The sequence below is a fragment of the Haliotis asinina genome, chromosome 3 (assembly GCF_037392515.1).
Source record: "Haliotis asinina isolate JCU_RB_2024 chromosome 3, JCU_Hal_asi_v2, whole genome shotgun sequence".
Taxonomy (NCBI): domain Eukaryota; kingdom Metazoa; phylum Mollusca; class Gastropoda; order Lepetellida; family Haliotidae; genus Haliotis; species Haliotis asinina.
In genome coordinates this window covers 55,738,295-55,759,017 of record NC_090282.1, presented here as the reverse complement: position 1 = coordinate 55,759,017, position 20,723 = coordinate 55,738,295, and the positions used below count along the sequence as shown (strand labels likewise).

The 20,723-nt window shown below is 40.3% G+C and overlaps 1 protein-coding gene across 1 annotated transcript; it reads left to right on the top strand.

Moving 5' to 3' along the window:
- Positions 1 to 5,437: 5,437 nt before the first annotated feature.
- On the top strand, positions 5,438 to 19,309 carry LOC137276910 (uncharacterized). Its single transcript, XM_067808559.1, has 6 exons — positions 5,438 to 5,526; positions 10,534 to 10,661; positions 11,738 to 12,529; positions 13,138 to 13,803; positions 16,613 to 16,775; positions 17,885 to 19,309. Exons 2-6 carry the CDS (start codon positions 10,553 to 10,555, stop codon positions 18,225 to 18,227), a joined length of 2,073 nt encoding a protein of 690 aa, XP_067664660.1. The 5' UTR covers positions 5,438 to 5,526; positions 10,534 to 10,552; the 3' UTR covers positions 18,228 to 19,309.
- Positions 19,310 to 20,723: the final 1,414 nt, after the last annotated feature.

Below are 20,723 nucleotides of genomic sequence, written 5' to 3'. Positions count from 1 at the left end.
GCCGATACAGCGCTACAAACAGCAGCCACTTTTTGCGGAATACTTGCTGACTTCCACGTGCCGAGGTATGTTTCAGAAGTGACCCGATACCACATGTTTTGAATAACACTCCGAGACAGGTAAACAATTATCTTTTGTATGCAGGGATGTGAATTAAGTGTATTTGGTCAATGAATATCAGGAAGAATATTGCTTGAAGCACCCACACTATGTCAAGTCTTGTTCTCGCCTCACTAACTTTTCGAGTTCTAACTGTGACCTTCAATACACCCGCATGCAGCGAGAAAGCACACAAATGATATAAATAATATCCTTAACTAATCCAATTTATAACACAAACAGACGTTTACAGAAAATTAAATAACATGATAATATGAAAGTACTTGTATTGTGCGAACAAACCCGCCCTGTGATGTATTAACTGGCGATATGTCAATAACGGGGACGAGGGTTAAAGCTTTCGCAAAGACCTGGGTTCGATCCCCCACCTTCCGGTATCTCCTGATAAAGAATACTGATACACTTATATGTCAACAGTGTCGTGTCACAACACATCCAAACAGCGTCGGATATTGACGGTGTGCCAAGGTAATACTATCAGATATTGACAGCGTGGCAAGATAACAGCATCATATTTTGATGGTGTGCCAAGGTAATAGCATCACATATTGACGGTGTGCCGAAGTAAAAGCATCAGATATTGACGGTGTGCCGAAGTAAAAGCATCACATATTGACGGTGTGCCGAAGTAAAAGCATCAGAATGGTGTGCCAAGGAAACCTCATCAGATACTAACGGTGTGACAATGTAACAGTGACCGATACTAATGCTGTGACAAGGTAACAGTGTGACTAGGTAGCAGTGTCAGATACTATCGTCGTGACATGGTAACGGTGTCAGATACCTACGTGACAGCAGCACATCTGTCGTAAAGCTTGGGATATCTTGCTCAGTAATCACCAAGTCATATTTTACTATCTTTTTGACTTATCTAACTAATGTGTATACCTTACAACGTACTGGGAGACGTGTCAGTATCTTGGAGACCGATGGTCGTTTGTTCAGTCACATGAAAACTACCCGAAATTGATCTTTGTCATAGTAACAATTATTCATCGTACATCGTACGGATGTTAATTTGCCATTTTCATCCTTTGAATAATGGCCAATAAATTCACTTGGTGCTTACGAGCCAACCTGTGTCCAACATAAGAAATAATGGACGATCTGGTATTCGAGAACAAATACTATCTCTTGTGCTGAGCTGAATGATGTATTGCATTCGACATTTCATGAAATTGACAGTCTAACAAGTGCACGGGTGCTCCGGAAGATGATAGTCACAGAGTCTAGGCAAACTGCATATTTTACCAAACAGATGTTTGCATGTACTCTCTGATATATGTAAAGTATGACTGCCTCGTGGAGTTATCTTCCCTGTCTTGTGCTAAAAGCAGAGCTTCTGTTCGGTTTATCTTACCCTTGATGAATGTATGTTATTGACCTTCATTGAATCTGGTAGTGTACATAGCAGACAGGAGGCGTGTCCATATGACATTATGCTGCACGTTCACTTGAAGCAACCGTTTATATTCAATAGTCTCAAGTACGAGATACAAATGTAACTATATTGAAGCTAATGGTATGTCGCAACAAGTATTACCGGCACTTTGTCTGCTCCACCTGCATGTCCATACCGGTCTGCTACAATCTTGTATAACCAGTCTCATTTCAACTACTGACCAGAATTCTAACATATTCAATGCTCTCTGATACTGTTTGTTGTTTATGTCTGTCTCCCTCTCATACACATAATAATTTCTCATACAATTAACTATAAGTAGGTAGCTTATGAAATTCATCGTCTGAGTGGGTGAGTATAGATAGTTTTACGCCGCTTTTAGCAATATTTCAGCGATATCTCGGCGGGGTACACCAGACCTGGGTTTCTTACACTGTATCCATGTCGGGCATCGAACCTACGCCCTTGGCGTAACGAGCCAACGTTTTAACCAATAGGATACACACCACCCCTTAAATCGCCTGAACATTCTTCTGGTACATCGAACTGACGACACTGACCATATTTATCAGCATTCAAATGCACGATGAATTGGTTATAACATGACCTGCTCATATTAATCGAGAGTTAGTGGGTGGGCTCGTTTCGCTATTAACTTACAATAAGCTTGAGTAAAACGTATTATTTAGAACTGTAGATAAAATGGTAGTATTTTAGAAAGCATTATCATCTTATCATCTGAGGTCACACGTCATGTGTAATCTTCTCTGTTGGATGTGCACCATGTTCCTTCATAGCAGCTTCTGTTATGTTTGTCAACATAACAAAATTACGGACTTGCATCTTTCCGTATTTATTCACCCTCCAGTAGGAAACCCCTGAGGAGACTCTTATCGGTGAGTAAATTGTTTGTGAGGGAGAGTTTAGGGTTTACATTTACTTTCTTGCAAAAGCACACGTTTACGAAATGTGGATTTTGTTGAGCGTAATGAGCGTTTCGGTAATGACAATTTGTTCAAATTTAATTCTCCCGATCTTTTATATACTTATAAGTTCCTTTAGATATATATTTGTGCAGCTCACTGAAATATAAAAGTGATTCATATATGCTATAGTTAAATGCTTTCAGGTAATGACACATATTAAAATCACTCCCCTCATAATGAAAGGAGAATGGCAGTCTAAGTAAACTTATCCTCGGTACTTATCGTTACACTCCACCACTGAGTCTAACAAAACATTATGGGAGGTCGCGTCAGGTAACCTTTGAGATTGACCAATCAGAACACAGCTTACCAAAGTGCACATTCGCACATCCCTTATGAACTTTTTATCTCGAAAAGGTTCGTACCCGAACGATTCCGAATGCTATTTAGCGTACGATCGCTTCCGGGTGATGCACACGGCGTACGTACAACCATGACAAAGGTGAGTAAACACCGTTTTGACAATATTCAAGGATGCTATCTTGCGGAAATATTAGCTAATGGTAACCATGTCAAGAGAAACCCCAAAGCGTATATACTGCAGGTCAAATAACTGTGTTATATGCTGATTTTTGTTTGTGGAGAGATCTGTGTAAGTGACCTGAATATTTTGAAAGTCTCTCCGATCCATAAATAGTAGCCGTTGTCTGACTGGTTAAATCCATTTAACCATTTAAGAGCAATGCATTTCGTATTTATTGTGATGTGGTAATACTCCTTTCTTCTGTAGGGCGTGTCAAAGTTCAAATAAATGTATGCTGGCCACAATGGAACGGAAGTGAATTGAACTGGGCACCTTCAGTTCGATCGGCACCCTCCTATGCTGATTGGCATTTGTTTTTGCCAAAGGGTTATTGTTTGTTTACACTTAACAACTGTGTGTCGATTTCTCATGGTTCATAAGGTACTTTATCATTTGTCTCCATGCTATATATACTATGTATATTTGTTGTTTGACACCGACTTAGAAACAATCCGTCAATATGATTGTCTGTGAATAAGCAAGTCTGGACGATCTAAACCAGTATTCGACATTTGAAGCAGGATCCGCGCTGCCGGGTAGCGAACAAGAAGTCGCGGAACCAGATCAGTTGATCCATTTGGTTGTGTTGTGTGACCAGCACCAGTTGCTGAACTCAAACAAGGAAAGCACGCGGTGTATACTGATTGTTTCCTATTGGAGGTAGAACAAGATGTAATTGACGGTCATATTTATCTGTCAATCAGTATGAAACAGTTGTTTTCGTCACACAGTGTAAGGACAACCTTGCAAACACACTAAGGTCAATGGGAAGAACACATCAAATACCAAAGTGCAACTTGATTACAGGGATCGAAAGTCAACCGACCGGGATCAAAGAGAAACAACGATGAAGCTGGTCTGATTGCAGGTAGCATTTATCTTTGATCTTCAGTAACGACGGAGCCATAGAAACTGAATGTGCCCATTATAGTGTATTGCTTTATGTAACAAAAAACATGCACTTAAAGCATGTATTCCAAAACAGCACCCCAAGATCTGAAATTTCATATTACATAATAAAAACCACGTTCGTCTGGATTCAGTAACATGTACATTTTCAATTTTTTTTATATTTGTACAGAAAAAGATGAAGTGAAGCAGAGCTTCTGTTAGGGTACCTTCGCCTCCTGTCAAAACACATACAGTGAATCTTCTGTCCAGTTGAAAACACCAATATCTTTCCTATGAATATGGAGACTCCCCCAAAACTGCAGCCTTGTGTATTACCCAGAGTGTCAGAGGAGATGATCTTCCAGTTGAAAACCGGACACACTCCTGATCTGCACCAAGTGATCTGGAGGTGCCAACCAAGGGAACTGAGAACAATGGTGGTCTCACAACATGGTTCTTGGGATGCAAGACTAAAGTGATATTTCGTAGGTGAGGTTCGCATATTTGGCATGGTTTTACTGAGTCTTGTCAATCCCTTTAATGTCAAAAGGAGACTCAGTAAAAAGTATTTTGTTTTTTGTGAAGAGCAGGGCATATTCAAGCGCTGAAGACTCGGGTCCAATTCCCTACATGGATACCATGTGTGATGCCAATTCTTGATGTCCCCGTCGTGATAGTGCCGAAAAAAGGCGGATTGATAAAAGCGGCATCATCTCACTGTACCAGGTACAAGTGCAAGTCGCGTACATCACATTGTCATGGAAAGTTCATCTATTTCACCTCCGTGAAGGAATGTCATCACATTCAAACACTGTGAAATTGTATCAGTATCCTAAACAGGGACGACATACCACAGCATCATTTTCTCACATATAAACTTAATAGAACCATTTATTAATGCGATGAAGTGATATCACCAAATACTAACACTAGAAAGGGATACCATCAATTTCCGGTACGACAGAGGGATATCATCAATATACAGTTGATAAATGCGATGTCGACCTATACAAACATGCCATCCCCAGCCTTGCTGCCAAAGCCGTAGGCAGCTCAATACAACACAGCACACGGTGACAGATGACAATGGATTGGTCTGCAAGAGCGATGACGCGTACGTCGATATGCAACCAACACAACGTTCCATGCCATGTGACTGGCCCATCCTTGTAGAACACACGGTACCCGGATGTAGCCAGGAACTCGCTCATGACACTTAACAGGTCTCTGAACTTCCAAGTCTACCCGTAACGCTAAGCTGTGATGCCTATGGAAAGGTGGCTTTCTAAATTGCCTGTTTGTGTTTTATTGGATATGGGTTCCCCTGTATAAAACCGTTAACAGACTATCTGTGAAAGTGTGAAACTGTCTCGGTTTGGTTATATGTGAGAAAAAAGGAACATTTGGAAACAAAACGATATAGTCATGAAAAGTATGTGGAATCGCGACAACCATTTTCCAAGGTACTGCAGAAGGCTGGATTACAGTTCCGTATTACAGTGAATTCTATAAGGTCGTCCTTTCAGGAGGAATTACCAACTTGTCAGGCGAACATATCTGGAAATTCAAAGAAAGCGCATTTTTTCTTCGTGAACATCTTTACAGTAAGTAGATGGGAATCGTCATATATAGTGCATGGATATTTATAATTTTATTTTGTTTATTCACATTATTATTACACACATATACTTTTATTAAATTGTTTCAGCAAAACTTCAGGAAAATTATTCTAGGAACGATTTTAGCACTGTAAACCCCATTTAAAGTGAAGTTAACAATATATCTTCGGTTCGAGAAGTATTTTAGACATGGAAATATTCGTGAAAATGTTGTTAGATTTCCTGCATTGTAGTACACTGACGTCATGATACACGTGAGTGACGCTATGTGTGCGTGACAGTTGGATAAGTACCTAAAGAGAGTTGTTCACATGATTCCCTCGACGGGTGAAGGTTAAACGTATAAACTTACATAACATCTTTAAAAACAGACAACATTATTGCATTAACAATTATTATCTACTATGAAAGTGTAAAATAAAATCCGATTTGTCAGTCAGAATTTTCATCACATTAATGATTAAAACTAATGATTCGACGGCATCTTGAACCCTGATGGTAATACTGACAGAAAGGTTCCTCTCCAGTCACTGCAGCTAACGTGCATCCAGGACCGAGCAAGAAAATAAAAGACACAACAAAACGTTAGCCATTTGCTGTGTCCACAATGATCCATGTGACGCCATACTGGTAACGCAAGGTGCGATGCGAATCATTGGCATACGTAATAACGATTCGTCAGGCTTAAACAAAGAATGTTACGAATTAGTTCAGTCACACTTGGTAATGCCTTCCATCCCAAGTTAGTACAATTTGCGTACACTGATGTAGATATCTTATTATCGATGTTTCGTCAATTCAAACACTAGAATCATGCCGTTTCACACAATACCAAAGAGTCGACGTTTAGTTTCTGAACATATATACCCGTGAAGGTCCTGGTTAGAATACTGGCCTTCAGTAACTCATGCTTGTCGTGAGAGACGACGAACGGGATCGGGTGGACAGGTTCACTAATTTGGTTGATTCATGTCATCGTATCCTAATTGCATGGTTGGACTGTCTGATCCAGACTTCATTATGTACAGACCGCGACCACATGGTGGGAATATTGTTAAGTGCGCAGTAAAACTCACTCACTCTAAAAACATATCCGAAACAACCAGTAGGTTCGTAATATAGAATCGACTTCATTTTCACTGAAGTTTGAAAAAAAAAATCAGCTCTGTTGACTTGAACGTGGTAATTGGATCCTTGTTACTTAAAACGTTGTGTGTTTACAGGCAATTCTAATCAGCTTCATGGTGACATTGATTGTATTGACTCACTCTGGAGACTGCACATGGTTTCAGGTGATTATTTCATATAGATGCATTGATCTCCCCTAACCTCTGGGATTAATTTCTGTGCGTTGTCTATCGAGCGACGTCTTTGCATGGGGAGGGGAACTGGGTACGTTGCCAGATGGTGAGGTGATGTTGTTGTTGATGTTAAATTGGTATATGCTGTTTATGAGTATCAACTTAGCATGTCGAGTGCGTGTACGAGTTTAGTTCTGATATTATGGATTGTTCAAGAATGCTTCAGTCGTGTCATTTATTACCAGTTTAACACTGACAAAAGGTTCACAATATTTCTTTCCTCATACATCACTGACGCGGATATCATACGCGATCTAGCAACACTCCATGTACGTCCTTGTGCGGAGGGCAGAATGCTTGAAGTATCTTGATCAAGTCCCTTGAAATAGATAAAACTACTAGTTTCATCCTCCTGGCTAAACGAACAGAGTTCATTGGAAAGGGTTTGTGGAAAAATACGAAAATGTGTGTTGCAGCAGAAAGAACGACAAATTGTCTTCATCGTAGGCTTTGTGACTGAGAAGTAAGAATTTCATCTATGCTTAATGGAAAGGACCATACACCATGCCAACCATGTAGGCAACAAAGTTGGGACTGACGCGCTCGGTAAACTTGTCCTAGTGCGTGCAGTCTGCGGAGCGTGCAACATTGGCAATATAACCATAAAATAAAAGTCGTCTTGTCTTCTGGGGAAAACTGTACCTAATTAAAATTTTTCGGACAGTAAAATGCATTTCAGAATTTTAGTGACAACTCTCATTTTATCTCATTTGATGTTTTGAGATTATGAACACGATACATTTTCTAGATTGTCATGAAACATGAGGAAATTGCCGAACGTCATTATTACGGGGATTGTTTCTTTCGCCGAACGACCTTGGGCCACCCTGACCAAACATGTTCATCACCAGGTTCAGAAACCCCCCGGATAAACGTTGAGGTGACAAATCATGTTTCGGAGGGAGGGAATACATATAGCACAAGAAAGAAATATTATTGATTTTACTCAGAACAGAGATGAACTTCTTCACTGTGATTTCTAAAGTCCAACATGAATGTCAGAAATCGCATGTACACAATCACTTGACATGTGTAGGGGGATTGCTATTGTTTAGTTTGTCTATCTTCTCCGCCCCATTTATAGTATGATGCAATTTGTTAGCCAGGCTTGTGATTCTGGTGTCGACCTGGGCCACGATCTATGTCAATGTCAGTACCAAGTATTTAAACTCAAAATTACTATTGGTTTGCTACATTACGTCACCTTTTCCGAATCCGTATTTTGGTATGATAAAACTATGGCAAGAAATTTATATACATATATACATATATATATATTGCGAAAGTATGACAGATGAAAGAAGTGTTAAGGAGATGAAGTGAGTGTTTGATGTTTAAGACAATCTGTGGGTTGAAACTTGCAGTGTTGTTGTTGTTGTTGTTAAATAAACATTTTGTACGAATAGCAGGAGCACCGGGCATCACCCCTTAAAGAAACGGTTATCCTCTTTTAAAGTTTGTGATTAATCTCCTTCGGTACCATTCAGAGGGATCAACACTTGTTTACGTTTTTTTTCAAATGGTTATTGCCTCTCCATTTATGATGGTATGATGGGCATCTAAGTTTGGTACCTTAAACTCAGAACGAGACTAAATGAAATTTAGATTCTGTAAGAGACAGAATTGTAAGGTCAACGAGATTTTCCTAAAACTTACCATTTCATTTATTCTCCAGACAGCACTTTAATATTAATTACGGGTTTAAGTAAATTACCTCCCCTTTTTCACATCCAACCTACGTATTTGTGAAACTTTACACATGATTAAAGATGGAATTTTTTTGCAAATAATATTTCTTACGAGTGTCTTGGATTTAGCCTTGTTCTGAGTCTGATCTACCAGATTGAGAAGACCATACATGTTTTACAAAAAGGTACATAAGACAAAACAAACAAACAAACAAACAAACAAACAAAAAAAACAAAAAACAAACAAACAAAAAAACAAAAGAAACACTACAACGATTGGTCCTGGGCTACCGAATTTTCAGCACCTGTTCTTTACTTGGTAAGTAAGCTCAAACTCCTGATACCATTTTGCACGATTTTATAATGATAACCAAACACAACATGACATGGTCTGCTCCCTACATTGGACTGATCTATACTTACGATTATACAAATGATCCTCTTGCTTCCAAATGCACTGTAGATTTACTCATTGCATGGATAGTCTCAGCTGGACATTGAGTTTTAGGTGTTCTAAGTGCTTTATGTTGTAGAAGGTTCAAACAATCGTATGAATAAACAATGGCAGCTACGACAAAAGTATTGATATAACGTGTGGTTAAGACTACTCATTCATATTTGAACGATCGATCTCTTAATCATGTCACATCGATTTCATCACAGCTATATCCACAGTGATTGGTTTTCGATGCTGCAATACTACATGCTTTCTTTAAATGTGCATCTGGAACAAAGTTAAGCAGCTCGGTACACATAAGTGGTGTACTGACATAAGTGGACTGCACGCAGAGTATGTTAGTAAAACTCATGATGGTCTGTATGATCGACTACAAGAAAACACATCGCTTTAAAAATTGATGAGGCATGATGCTTTTACTGCACATCCCTCAGCTACTCATCATGCTACATGAAGAAAGAATCGGTTTTCACAGGACCAGTGTGTTGTTCGCCTAGTCCTCGGGTTCCAACGTACCTCTAGCTGACACCAAGCTTGTTGGTGATGATTGCTCAGGACAGAACTTTCTGGAGTTGTACCCGGCTCTTTTGGGACCGTTCTCGTGGAGACATCCGCCGAAAGGGTAACCAGTGGTGTTTGTTCTCGCCGACTGAGCCTCACATAGTCTTCACGATGTAACGTCACCCTGGTCTTCCAGAACGTAGGATGTTCTTCACCTCATTGTTTTCTGTGTATTTTCTCACCAAACGACTGACAACTGTCTTCATCTTTCAAGGTCATAACAGATTATGTGTACCAATAACTTGCCATCTCCAGCCATCAGATGATTTTCGTACCATTGTGCTAGAAACATTATTCAACATTGTAGTTCGCGCAACGATGTCGGTAACTCAAAGTCTGGATGATGGTTGAGTTGCCGACTTCGTCGCGCAATTTTAAAAATGATAATACTCAACATTCTCTGCATTCAATGTATTTGCACCATGAAGGTCTATCGGTCTGCTAAATAATTTTGATTGTGATTTCGAGGGATCCACCTGCCGCCAGCGAAAAACGCAAAAATACGACAGCGCAAAATCTTTGCCATTCGTTGCATTTCCGCGGATAATAATCTGTTTGTTTTACCAAAGGGTGACAATGTGGTTACGCGACCTATTTCAGTGTCACGATATGTCTGATTGTCACATCATCGAGCTTTGGTTAATCATGACAACTTCTCCTTTTGATCACAACCATGCACAAAGCGAAATATTGAAACAGCCCGTTGCACGATTCCCTGTAAGTCTGCACAAGACCCTTATAACGTTGTATCAGGCAGACAACCGATAACAGTGATGTCTGGTTGTTTGCGGGGAAAGCGATTGAGAATGGATTTTAGGGACAACCGTTCAATACAAACAATCCACTGTATAGGATTTTATCATGAAAAGAGATGGAAAATGCAACTGTATCATATATCTTGTATAAGACGTTTCGTTTATTTCAGATTCGTCCACACGACAACGATGCAGGTTTTACTTTTGGTGATTTTAAACAGCTGTTTGCTGCATGGACCGATGAGCCGAGTACTTCCGTTGGCAAAGGCGGCAACAGCTCTCCCCATCAACACTACTGGTTAGTAGACATGCGAAACTGTGGAAACAATGTCTATGGAGAGTAAGAGGAAATAGCCTCCTATCACGGTAATGTTCTCCAGCTGATACTCAGTGAGCTGGAGCTAACCATACATCCAGGTGTAATTTTGATACCTTGGTCGGGTCTTTGACTGGAAGGGACAAAATGCGAACTGTTCCTCGGATACATAGATATTGTATTCCTGAAACTCGTATTCGTGGTCCACAGTTTTCGACTTGTACATAGGAGTATGTGGCTATAATATAGCATAAGTGTGTCAGTTAGACGAAAAAAACAGGTAGACAGGCATTGTAAAGTCTAGTAGACATGGAACTGGTGTTTAATTGTGTCAGCATAAAAAACTGATACATAGTGGTTACAATGTCATTGTGTGCATAAACAGTTAGTAAAATGAATGTACAATGATTATAGTGTTATTGTGTCATTGAGACGTGAGTGGGTATGTTAAATGGTTTCATGACAGACGGGTATATAGTGGCTTCACTCTGTCAGCAATGAATACAGCGGGAATGCACGTTTTACTGTGTCAACATAATAATGAGTAAAATGCCGCGTCAGTAGCGTCAGGAACGAGTACACTTCTGCACAAAGTACCAGTGTCTTAATGTAAACTGTAACAGGTTATTCTCTATCGTCTTACTTGCTTGGCATAACAAAACACTAATTACCTTGTGATATTGGTAAAACGAGTTTTACGCTGTGTAAGTTACTTGGCACATGGAAATAATTTCTACATCGGTGGTCAGTGTATATGAATAGACATTTTACTGTGTTGACGGGGAAACTGTGGGCTGGAGCTTGTAAATTACGCACACACAAGAACTGCAATGATTCTTAACTGAAAATAGTAAATAGTGAAAACACAGTTTATGCGAGTGGAGAGTTCAGGATATCTAATGAAACGAACATATTCATGATCGCCATATAGAGAATGAACTATATTAAGACTTCCGATTTCATAGCTTTATTCAGTCTGTATCAGTCGCATTATAGTCAAATGTTATTTTTCCATCATTGACAATTATATTCTAACCTATAACATTCAACTGAACCAGAAACCACTTCTGAACTGGAGATTACTGCTGAGCCAGAGACAAGCACAGAACCCGAGACAACTTCTGAACCAGAAACTACAGCAGAACCTGAGACAACTTCAGAACCGGAAATAACAGCAGAACCTGAGACAACTTCAGAACCGGCAATAACAGCAGAACCCGAGACAAGTTCGGAACCGGAAACTACAGCAGAACCTGAGACAACTTCAGAACCGGCAATAACAGCAGAACCTGAGACAACTTCAGAACCGGAAATAACAGCAGAACCTGAGACAACTTCAGAACCGGCAATAACAGCAGAACCCGAGACAAGTTCGGAACCGGAAATAACAGCAGAACCTGAGACAACTTCAGAACCGGCAATAACAGCAGAACCTGAGACAACTTCAGAACCGGAAATAACAGCAGAACCCGAGACAACTTCTGGAACGGAAATAACAGCAGAACCCGAGACAAGCTCGGAACCGGAATCTACAGCAGAACCCGAGACAAGCTCAGAACCGGAAACCACGGCAGAGCCAGAGACAAGCTCAGAACCGGAATCTACAGCAGAACCCGAGACAAGCTCAGAACCTGAAACCACAGTAGAACCAGAGACAAGCTCAGAACCGGAAATCACTGCAGAGCCAGAGACGGGGACAAAACCCGAGACAAGCTCAGAACCCGAGACTTCGGTGGAGCCGGAGACTAACAGTGAACCAGTGAGTGAAAAAGGAGCTGTTCCTGAAACCAGGCCATCAGTGGTTGAAATAGTCGTTCCTCCATTTGCACTCATGGCAGTTATTGTATTAGGTAAGTGAAACGATATGAATGAATAACTGTGGAATGTGTATAGCGCCTGCATTTTACTTCGCAACATTTGCCACACGTCCTCAGAAATTCACAAATCATGAGGAGAAAACCACTGATATGACATGTTTCTAGTATTATATCACAGATACTATTAGAATGGCGAATGCATGTTCTGATACCTACAGAACGTATTGGTGCAGATATGATTCTATAGCGCTGAAATGATTCTTTTTAATCATTGCAGCATAAACCGTAGGCAATAGAATGTACATTTATCTTTACTTCGTGTGATGTTCACATAGAGGCTTCTTAAGGTGCCACCTACATGAATCATAAGAAAATTTCTACGCAAAGCTTGAAATATTTTGTATCATCACATGATCTATAATTACCTAAAAAAACCCAGATACATGAAGTATACAACTGTGTGTGTTCTTGTGTGTGCTTCCGTGTGTGTATTTGTTCTGCATGTATGCACTATTCTTCAAGGACAGACTATCTTATAGGCGTTAGTTTGTTTTAAGTCTAGTGTAACTTTGGATTATGATTAACACCGCTTTAAGAATGATCGTCTTTATATATCTTTACTTGTCCCAATTTCCCTGCAGGTCTTGTGTTCCTGGTGTTAAAGGCGCGTTTCACAACCGTTCCTTCAACTGTACTAAGCATGGGTAAAAGTGCGATGAGAGCAATGTGGCTTCAAACGGCCAAAGTATCCTGTGAACTGAAACCCAAAATCATCAATATGGAGAACAATAACCAGGAAAAGCTTGTGAAGGATGCTGATGATGAATTTCTTTCACCATTTGATATCGAGGTCATTGACAGCCTCAGAACCTCCCACAACCGACCACAGGAACTGATTCGAATCGCTCTTCCGGCAGTGCTTTCCCTTGCTCTTTGTCCTCTTACCTTGTACCTGTATGAACCGTTCACCTTATTTCTCTGGCCCAAAGACCAGTACGCGACGCCTCCCGATATCAACGATGCCATTGCCTGTTTCCTAGCTCCAGCTGGACTCGTGTACGCAACATCGTTTGGCTTTGCCTTCCAGTCAGCCCTCAACAAGCAGCATGAGATCCTCACTAAGATGACTGGAGAGATGAGCATGATAGATCACATTGCTACATTTACTACCAAGATTCGACTGCCCAACAAGAAGCTCAGGCTTGACATATACCGAGCTATAAAAGCTGAGGCTATATTCATGATATTGCAGCTTCTGGACAGAGATCAGTCATCCTATGTCAACAGACCGAAAGAAGACGTGAAAGGTAGGATATGTGAAAGATTGCAAAGGTTCATTAGAAAAATCATTTGTTATCCCAGGTCACTTGATTGTGAGACAATACAAGTATCTATTTGAAGATCCAGAGTAGAATAGGTCTTCCGCAACAACTGTTTGTCGTAAGTGGCGATAAATTCTTAGCTAACGCACGTGATCGTTTTACCATTGTGTACATCTCTGATCATTGTCAATCACTGGACTGTCCAGTCCAAACTCGTCTATTGATAGACATCCATCAAATATCTGGGACATGGGTCAAATAAACAAAAGAATCAATACTTTTTTGAGCAGACATCCATAAGTTATGAAACTTCTCTGTGCCAGTGTCTTACTTTAGTGTCTTATCCCCAAAAATTTAGGGGGATTTAGCATACCTAAATCACATTTCTTTCCGTCGGTGAGACAAACTTTTCTTTCTCAAACGAATGACCTGTATTCGGCCATGACACGTTTCCATTACTATTTGCCAAATAGTTCGAAGTATTTACTAGAAGATACACAAGAACACTGCACTGTAGTGTAAGGTAACAAACAACATGCTCCATGTAAACTGTGGGATTTTGCCGATGCGCCCGGTATTGTAGAACATGCAAACTAGTTTGGCAAGAAGTTGGTGTTACCCATCCATATAATTTGATTGAGTGCGAGCCGCTGTGTGTCGAGTAAGATGTTCCGTAAACTCATTACGCGAACAGGGATATAACAAACCCTCTCCTCTGCTGACCGTTATAGCCACTGCGATACTGACAAGGTTGTATTCTGGACATTAAGGCCCTATTCATGTAAACGTATGGGCTTATGTTGCGGATGTTGTGGGATGAGAAAATCTACATTAGTTTGTTTTATCATGAAACATAGAAAACCAGTTGCCAAATCCTATTGAAATTGACTGTCTGAATGCTCTAAAACGTACTGTGATTTAGAAATCCATATTAATGACCGACATTTAAGTGCAATCTTGTGTTTCCTTACGATACAAAAATTCATTTTGTAATTTTATGCTACCATAGCTTACTGCCCCATACATGTAGTAATCAAGGGGCATCAATAGTCAATAAAAACGCCAATAATACATGACAGATAGACAATCACGTGTTCAACAGTAACACTATGCCATGTTACCCGGTTATCATGTGGAACTATCTGAGATATATCACCCCTGTCCCTTCATATTACAGCTGCGCATAATGTGAAGTTTGGATTGCAGAACACCAGAACTTAGCAAATACGTCTTTTGTCACAAGTCAGACCAATGACAGCTATCAAATTGAAACGATCCAATTTGTACCGAACAAAAACACTGAGATCTTTATTTGGGGGGAGAGAAAAGTGAGTATCTGTTATCGTAAACGTGCCCACAAACATATTCATGGTGTGTATTATATGTTTTCTGTTCTGTATACAAACACGAAAATCAGGTACTGCCACGGTACGATGAATGTCTTTTCCTTGATACACCAATGAAACCTTTTGCGCACTGCCAGCGCACGCATTTTACAAAAATGACAGATGCGTATTGTATGTGGTAAACAAAACTTGTTTTGGTACTGCATGGTCGTAAAACTACAACGGTAACAAAGAAATCAATGTAGTCATTAATACATGGTTGAACAGGGAGACGTGTACTGAGGTACCAATTTTCAATGTTGGACCAGCTGTTAAAATAGAGTAGTAGAGAAAAAAAGTGTTTAAGACTGTCTCCATCTGAGACAGTGCAGAGGTGCACATTATGCTAGTCCATAAACATGTTTATTTCTTGAACAATATTGACCCCCGAAAACTAGGACATAGCCTAGTGGCTTTAGTTGTCACCTCATGATAATAAATCTTTCTTCTTTCACTTACGTCAAACACCTGTATAATGTACAATGTGCGAAACTCGCGTCAACAGCGTGCAATATTTATGTTCCACAAATGTTCAGAGATCGACATCAAATCATTGCACCCCGACGCACACCGATCGTGATTGATATGTCATGAAAAGCTGCGTTTCCTGGTACACTCACGCCGTAAAATCTTTTTTATTGATTGTTGATAAGATGCATTAAGGCTATCATAAAACTCAATTGATATTACATTAATATTTGAAGCTGAGCATGCCAATACATGTGACACTCTATCCTCCTGTGTGCAACCTCGGTGGTCGATACATAAGCTCAGAGAAAAACATCTCTCTGTGTGTCGTAGCGTCTTTGAATTTGCATGTACTGTTGGTGCTGGGATCCATAGAGTTCATGTCATCATACTGCATATTTAAAGTTCCACGCTTGGGGGACGAAACTGATTCCTGAGTCTGACATAAAGCGTTTAACGTTCAAGGTTATGTCGTGGCAAGGATCAAGTTATTGCATTGCAGTGAAACACTGATGGCGCACCGACAACGTTTAATGTACATGCTAGCTTACATCTATACTTATTGATCAGTAATTGTTAATAACAACGCAAGCGTTGGTAACAAAAGTGAATGTTAGAGTCCTTACTATAATCAGGACAAGGAAGTTTGTTTAAAATCGTTTTAACCTTTTATCTATGATGTACAAAGGGGAAAAAAGGGCAAATTAATACCTCAGAAACTAACCTCATAGATTTAATACCCCAGGCCTGACCTCATAGACCTCGTTGTGTTTGGAAAATAAAGAAATAAATAAGTTAGTGCTATAATCTGACGCATCTGTATAATCTGTAATCTCATAGATGAGTAGTGCAGACGGGAAGGGAAAGTACATATCGAAATGAACATAATTTACAGAATAGGATAGATGACGCCGAGTTATTCCCTGTTGTTGTTGTTTCAGTCAAAATTTGGACTGTTGTGGATATTCTGCGACACGTGGACACAGACAGTAAACATCACGTGGACAGAGTGCTACTCGAGAAAATCATCAGTAACATCATCTTTCTGAACAGCGTTTGTTCCGACCGGATGGGTATTCTCCACGCACGGATACATCCGCTCAAGTAAGTAATTCTGTGGGCAGAAAAGGGGCATCGTTGTGACAGCGAACACATATTCATCACATCCGTCACGCATGATACACCCGTAAAGATCACGGTCAGAATTGGCCTTCAACAACCACTGCTTATCGCAAGAGATGACTGACGGTATCGGGTGGTCAGGCTCCCTTACTTTGTTGACATATATTCCTATTTCGGAGATGGACACTCATGACACACAAAACTGAATTATCTGGTCCAGACTCGATTATGTACAGACCTCTGACGTGTAGGTGGAATATTGCTAAATGCGGCGTTCAGAATCAAGCAGCCAACAATCAATCAATCAATCAATCAATCGGTATATACATCTGCTTCACATAATGAAAACCCCGTGCAAATAATACTGTTATGTTAAGTTTCGCACATCCAAATGAAAGTGAAATCCGGGATCTAACAGTATGTTAGCATTAAACATATACGTTTATGGGCTGTCTGTTTTATACATAGGAAATTTGAATAGTTATTAATATCGTAGGTAAGTACGTACATGTTTAGAACATGTTTAGTTAGTTCGGAGCAGGTTCCGTAAGAAGGAGAACGCATTGTTTCCTGTACATGACCCATACGCACATAGGAAACATGACCCACACGCACTGTTTCCTGTACATGATCCATGCGCATTGTTTCCTGTACATGGCCCACACGCATTGTTTCTTGTACATGACTCAGCCGCATTGTTTCCTGTACATGACCCATACGCATTGTTTCCTGTACATGACCTATGCGCATTGTTTCTTGTAGATGACTCACATGCATTGTTTCCTGTACATGACCCACACACATTGTTTCCTGTACATGACCCACACGCATTGTTTCCTGTACATGACTCACACGCATTGTTTTCCTGTACATGGCCCATACGCATTGTTTCCTGTGCATGACACATGCGCATTGTTTCTTGTACGTGATCCATACGCATTGTTTCCTGTACACAACATATACGCATTGTTACATGTACACGACCCATGCTCATTGTTTCCGTACATGACCCATACGCATTGTTACATGTATATGACATTGTTTTCTCTGAATAGTTTTCCGTCTCTACCAACATGACCTTCTGACTTCAGGTGGGCGTTTTTGGAGACACTGGGGTTCTTCTCCTTCATAGGAATCCTCCTCCTTCACGCATACTCCTACCGAATGGAGCTTGTCATGTGCATCATCACTGTCTTCTCCATCAGTATGCTGTGCTACGTCGTATCTGACCTCGATTCGCCTTTCAGTGGTTTCTTCAGAGTGGACCTGTCCGTGTTGGAGGTGGTCATCGAGAGACTGGCCGCCATGTATGAGCTGGCGAAGATGGGACACGGCAACCTGGTCTTCTACCCGGACAAACATCCAGCTGGTGCTTACAAAGCTGGTGCGCACACAAAGACGAAACCAGAAAAGGACAGAATGCAAGCGTGGTAACAACAGTGTGACAGAAGCTACACCTGCCCTTTATTGTGGAGAGATGGTAACAGAATGATTGTGTCGGTACCCATAGTGCTGGCTGAAATGGGGAAACACTGACGTTCACGTACATGTCCTCGTGATGACGGAACTACTGGAGTTGACTGCCCTGGCACTGTATGTGTCGTGTTAAACGTACATACTTACATGAGAGGCCCTAGTAATGGGAATGAAGTAGACTTAATGCACTGCCACGGTAAATTGTCTTCAAAGGTTTCGTGTGTCCATTTATCCTCTCTGTCTGTGTCATAGGATAAACTGTTGCACAGTGACATTTAACAAATGGGCGGTGCGTGTGTTCTGTTGTGTATATATGTGACGGGCGTTCTCAAGTACTGTTTAACGTCATGTATACATTTGCGTATTCATATTTCTTAGAGTGCTTCTACTTTCAAAACTGAAATGCAAGTATGGAATTGTTCGCGCACTCGCTTTCCGTATCATCATACATGGAAAACACCAACATTAGTCGCGTTGATAAGGGCAACGAGGAAGAAGACACTCACACGATAGGTTGTGTATGTGTGTGTGTGTGTGTGTGTGTGTGTGTATGTTTTTTTTTTTTGCGTGCGTGTGTGTGTGTGTGTGTGATGTGGTTAGGCTGTTCCAAAGTAAGTAATACCATGCTGTTTGTAACAGCAGGTAACGTGTGCTAGTTTTCCCTGTGATATACTGCAGCAATTTGATTACTTTGCTTGACCACCTTGCATATTGTGTTAAATACATATGTATATATAACACATTACACATGCACACATACACACACGCAGGCACGCAGGCACACACACATATACATACATACATACATACATTCATACATACATACATACATTCATACATACATACATACATACATACATACATACATACATACATACATACATACATACATACATACATTCATACATACATACATACATACATACATACATATATACATACATACATACATACACAGCTAGTCACTTATCATCACATTGACTGTATTTCATTTGTATAGAACAATGCCGTCCCAATAAATGCACTAGTTAATCAATAAATGCACCATTTTACTACCTTTGTGAATTTTTTGTAACGTACTGTCCCTTTAAGTGAAAATAGGGTCGAGAGTAGCATGGCGACTAAGTGTACGAGCCTCCACATAGATGCAATGTGTGAAGCCCCACATTTGTGTCCCTTTCGTGGTGTGGCTAGAATATTACCGAGCCAAATGCACTCTCTCACTCACTCATACACTCAGCTGAAGATACCCTTTTCAACACTCTTTGAGGAAGTACAGACCGCATGAGTTTCATTTGCCCCTGGAGAAAATATATGAATTTTATGATATATTTGGTAGAACGAACTCCACGCGATTTGTGAGTAAAATTGTCTTTCATCGTCACTCTTTTCAAGTTGTTGATCAGTAGATTGCCTGGTCAGGACTAGAATATTTCCAAACCACCGCCTTATAGGAATATTGCGGTGCAGTTAAACAACAAACATATCTACAACATGTCCTCAGTTCTGGATTTGAGTTCCTTATGCTTGAATGCAACATTCAGAATGGGCGTGGGCCTAATGGCTTCTCGTGGAAGTAATGAAGTAAGATGGCCACTTAATTCGGTGAAATTCGGTCAAATGTAATTATTCTTGCATTTCGAGGCACACGGTCAAAACAACAAACTGATAGGATAATAGTCCTGCTTTCAGCTGATGTTTCAGTGGGCGAGATAAAGGTCCTTCACAGGAATGGGTATCTGCCGATGGTACTTGTTCCCATGGCGAGAAGACAAGCTGTGTCGTCAAAGACGCAGCAACAATCAAACTTGGAAATAAGACTCAGGGAAAATGCCTCTTACCCTGTTTACGTACACGTACTTAGGCCATTTGGCGTGTGAGTGTTGCCAGGCATTAAAAGTATAACAGATCCCCTGGAGACTGATAATAACCTCGCAGTAGGTTTATCTCTACATTCAACAGTTTCAGCTGTTTATATATTGAAGATTTCCTGAAAAAGACGAATAGATACATTTTGAACAATAAAATTTCAAAAAAAAATTTCAAAAATTTATATTAGCAGGCAGTGTCATTGCCTCTGCAGAATGGATATGGCCTTTCAACTAATGGTGTTTCACAAAGCGACTTTTCAAATCAGAGATACGTGAGAAGAAAATCTAAAACTATGTCAATGACATGTATTTGGGGAAAACACCATCTCAAGCAATAATCTATACGCAATAGAAGGTATCTGTGACGATTTCCAAGTGACTGTTGAGAATTGTACACATAACAGTGGTAAATATAACAGTTACTATATACGTCGTCGGTCGCATAAAACTACATAAATTGGGGAAACTGAAAATAAAATTCCACTCCTCTTAGCGGAAATGTTGCAGCAGCAAAACAACAGTTGGTCTGAAACTCTGTGGAATCTAAACGCTTGCCTGTCAAAGGCATTAGCATCTATGTCGA

What these genes read in the sequence shown, in the direction of transcription:
- LOC137276910 (XM_067808559.1), top strand. Translation starts at nt 10,553, where the DNA reads ATGCAGGTTTTACTTTTGGTGATTTTAAACAGCTGTTTGCTGCATGGA. An exon ending in CATGGCAGTTATTGTATTAG is followed by an intron (nt 12,530 to 13,137) that starts GTAAGTGAAACG and finishes ATTTCCCTGCAG; the next exon opens with GTCTTGTGTTCCTGGTGTTA. An exon ending in GCACGGATACATCCGCTCAA is followed by an intron (nt 16,776 to 17,884) that starts GTAAGTAATTCT and finishes TTCTGACTTCAG; the next exon opens with GTGGGCGTTTTTGGAGACAC.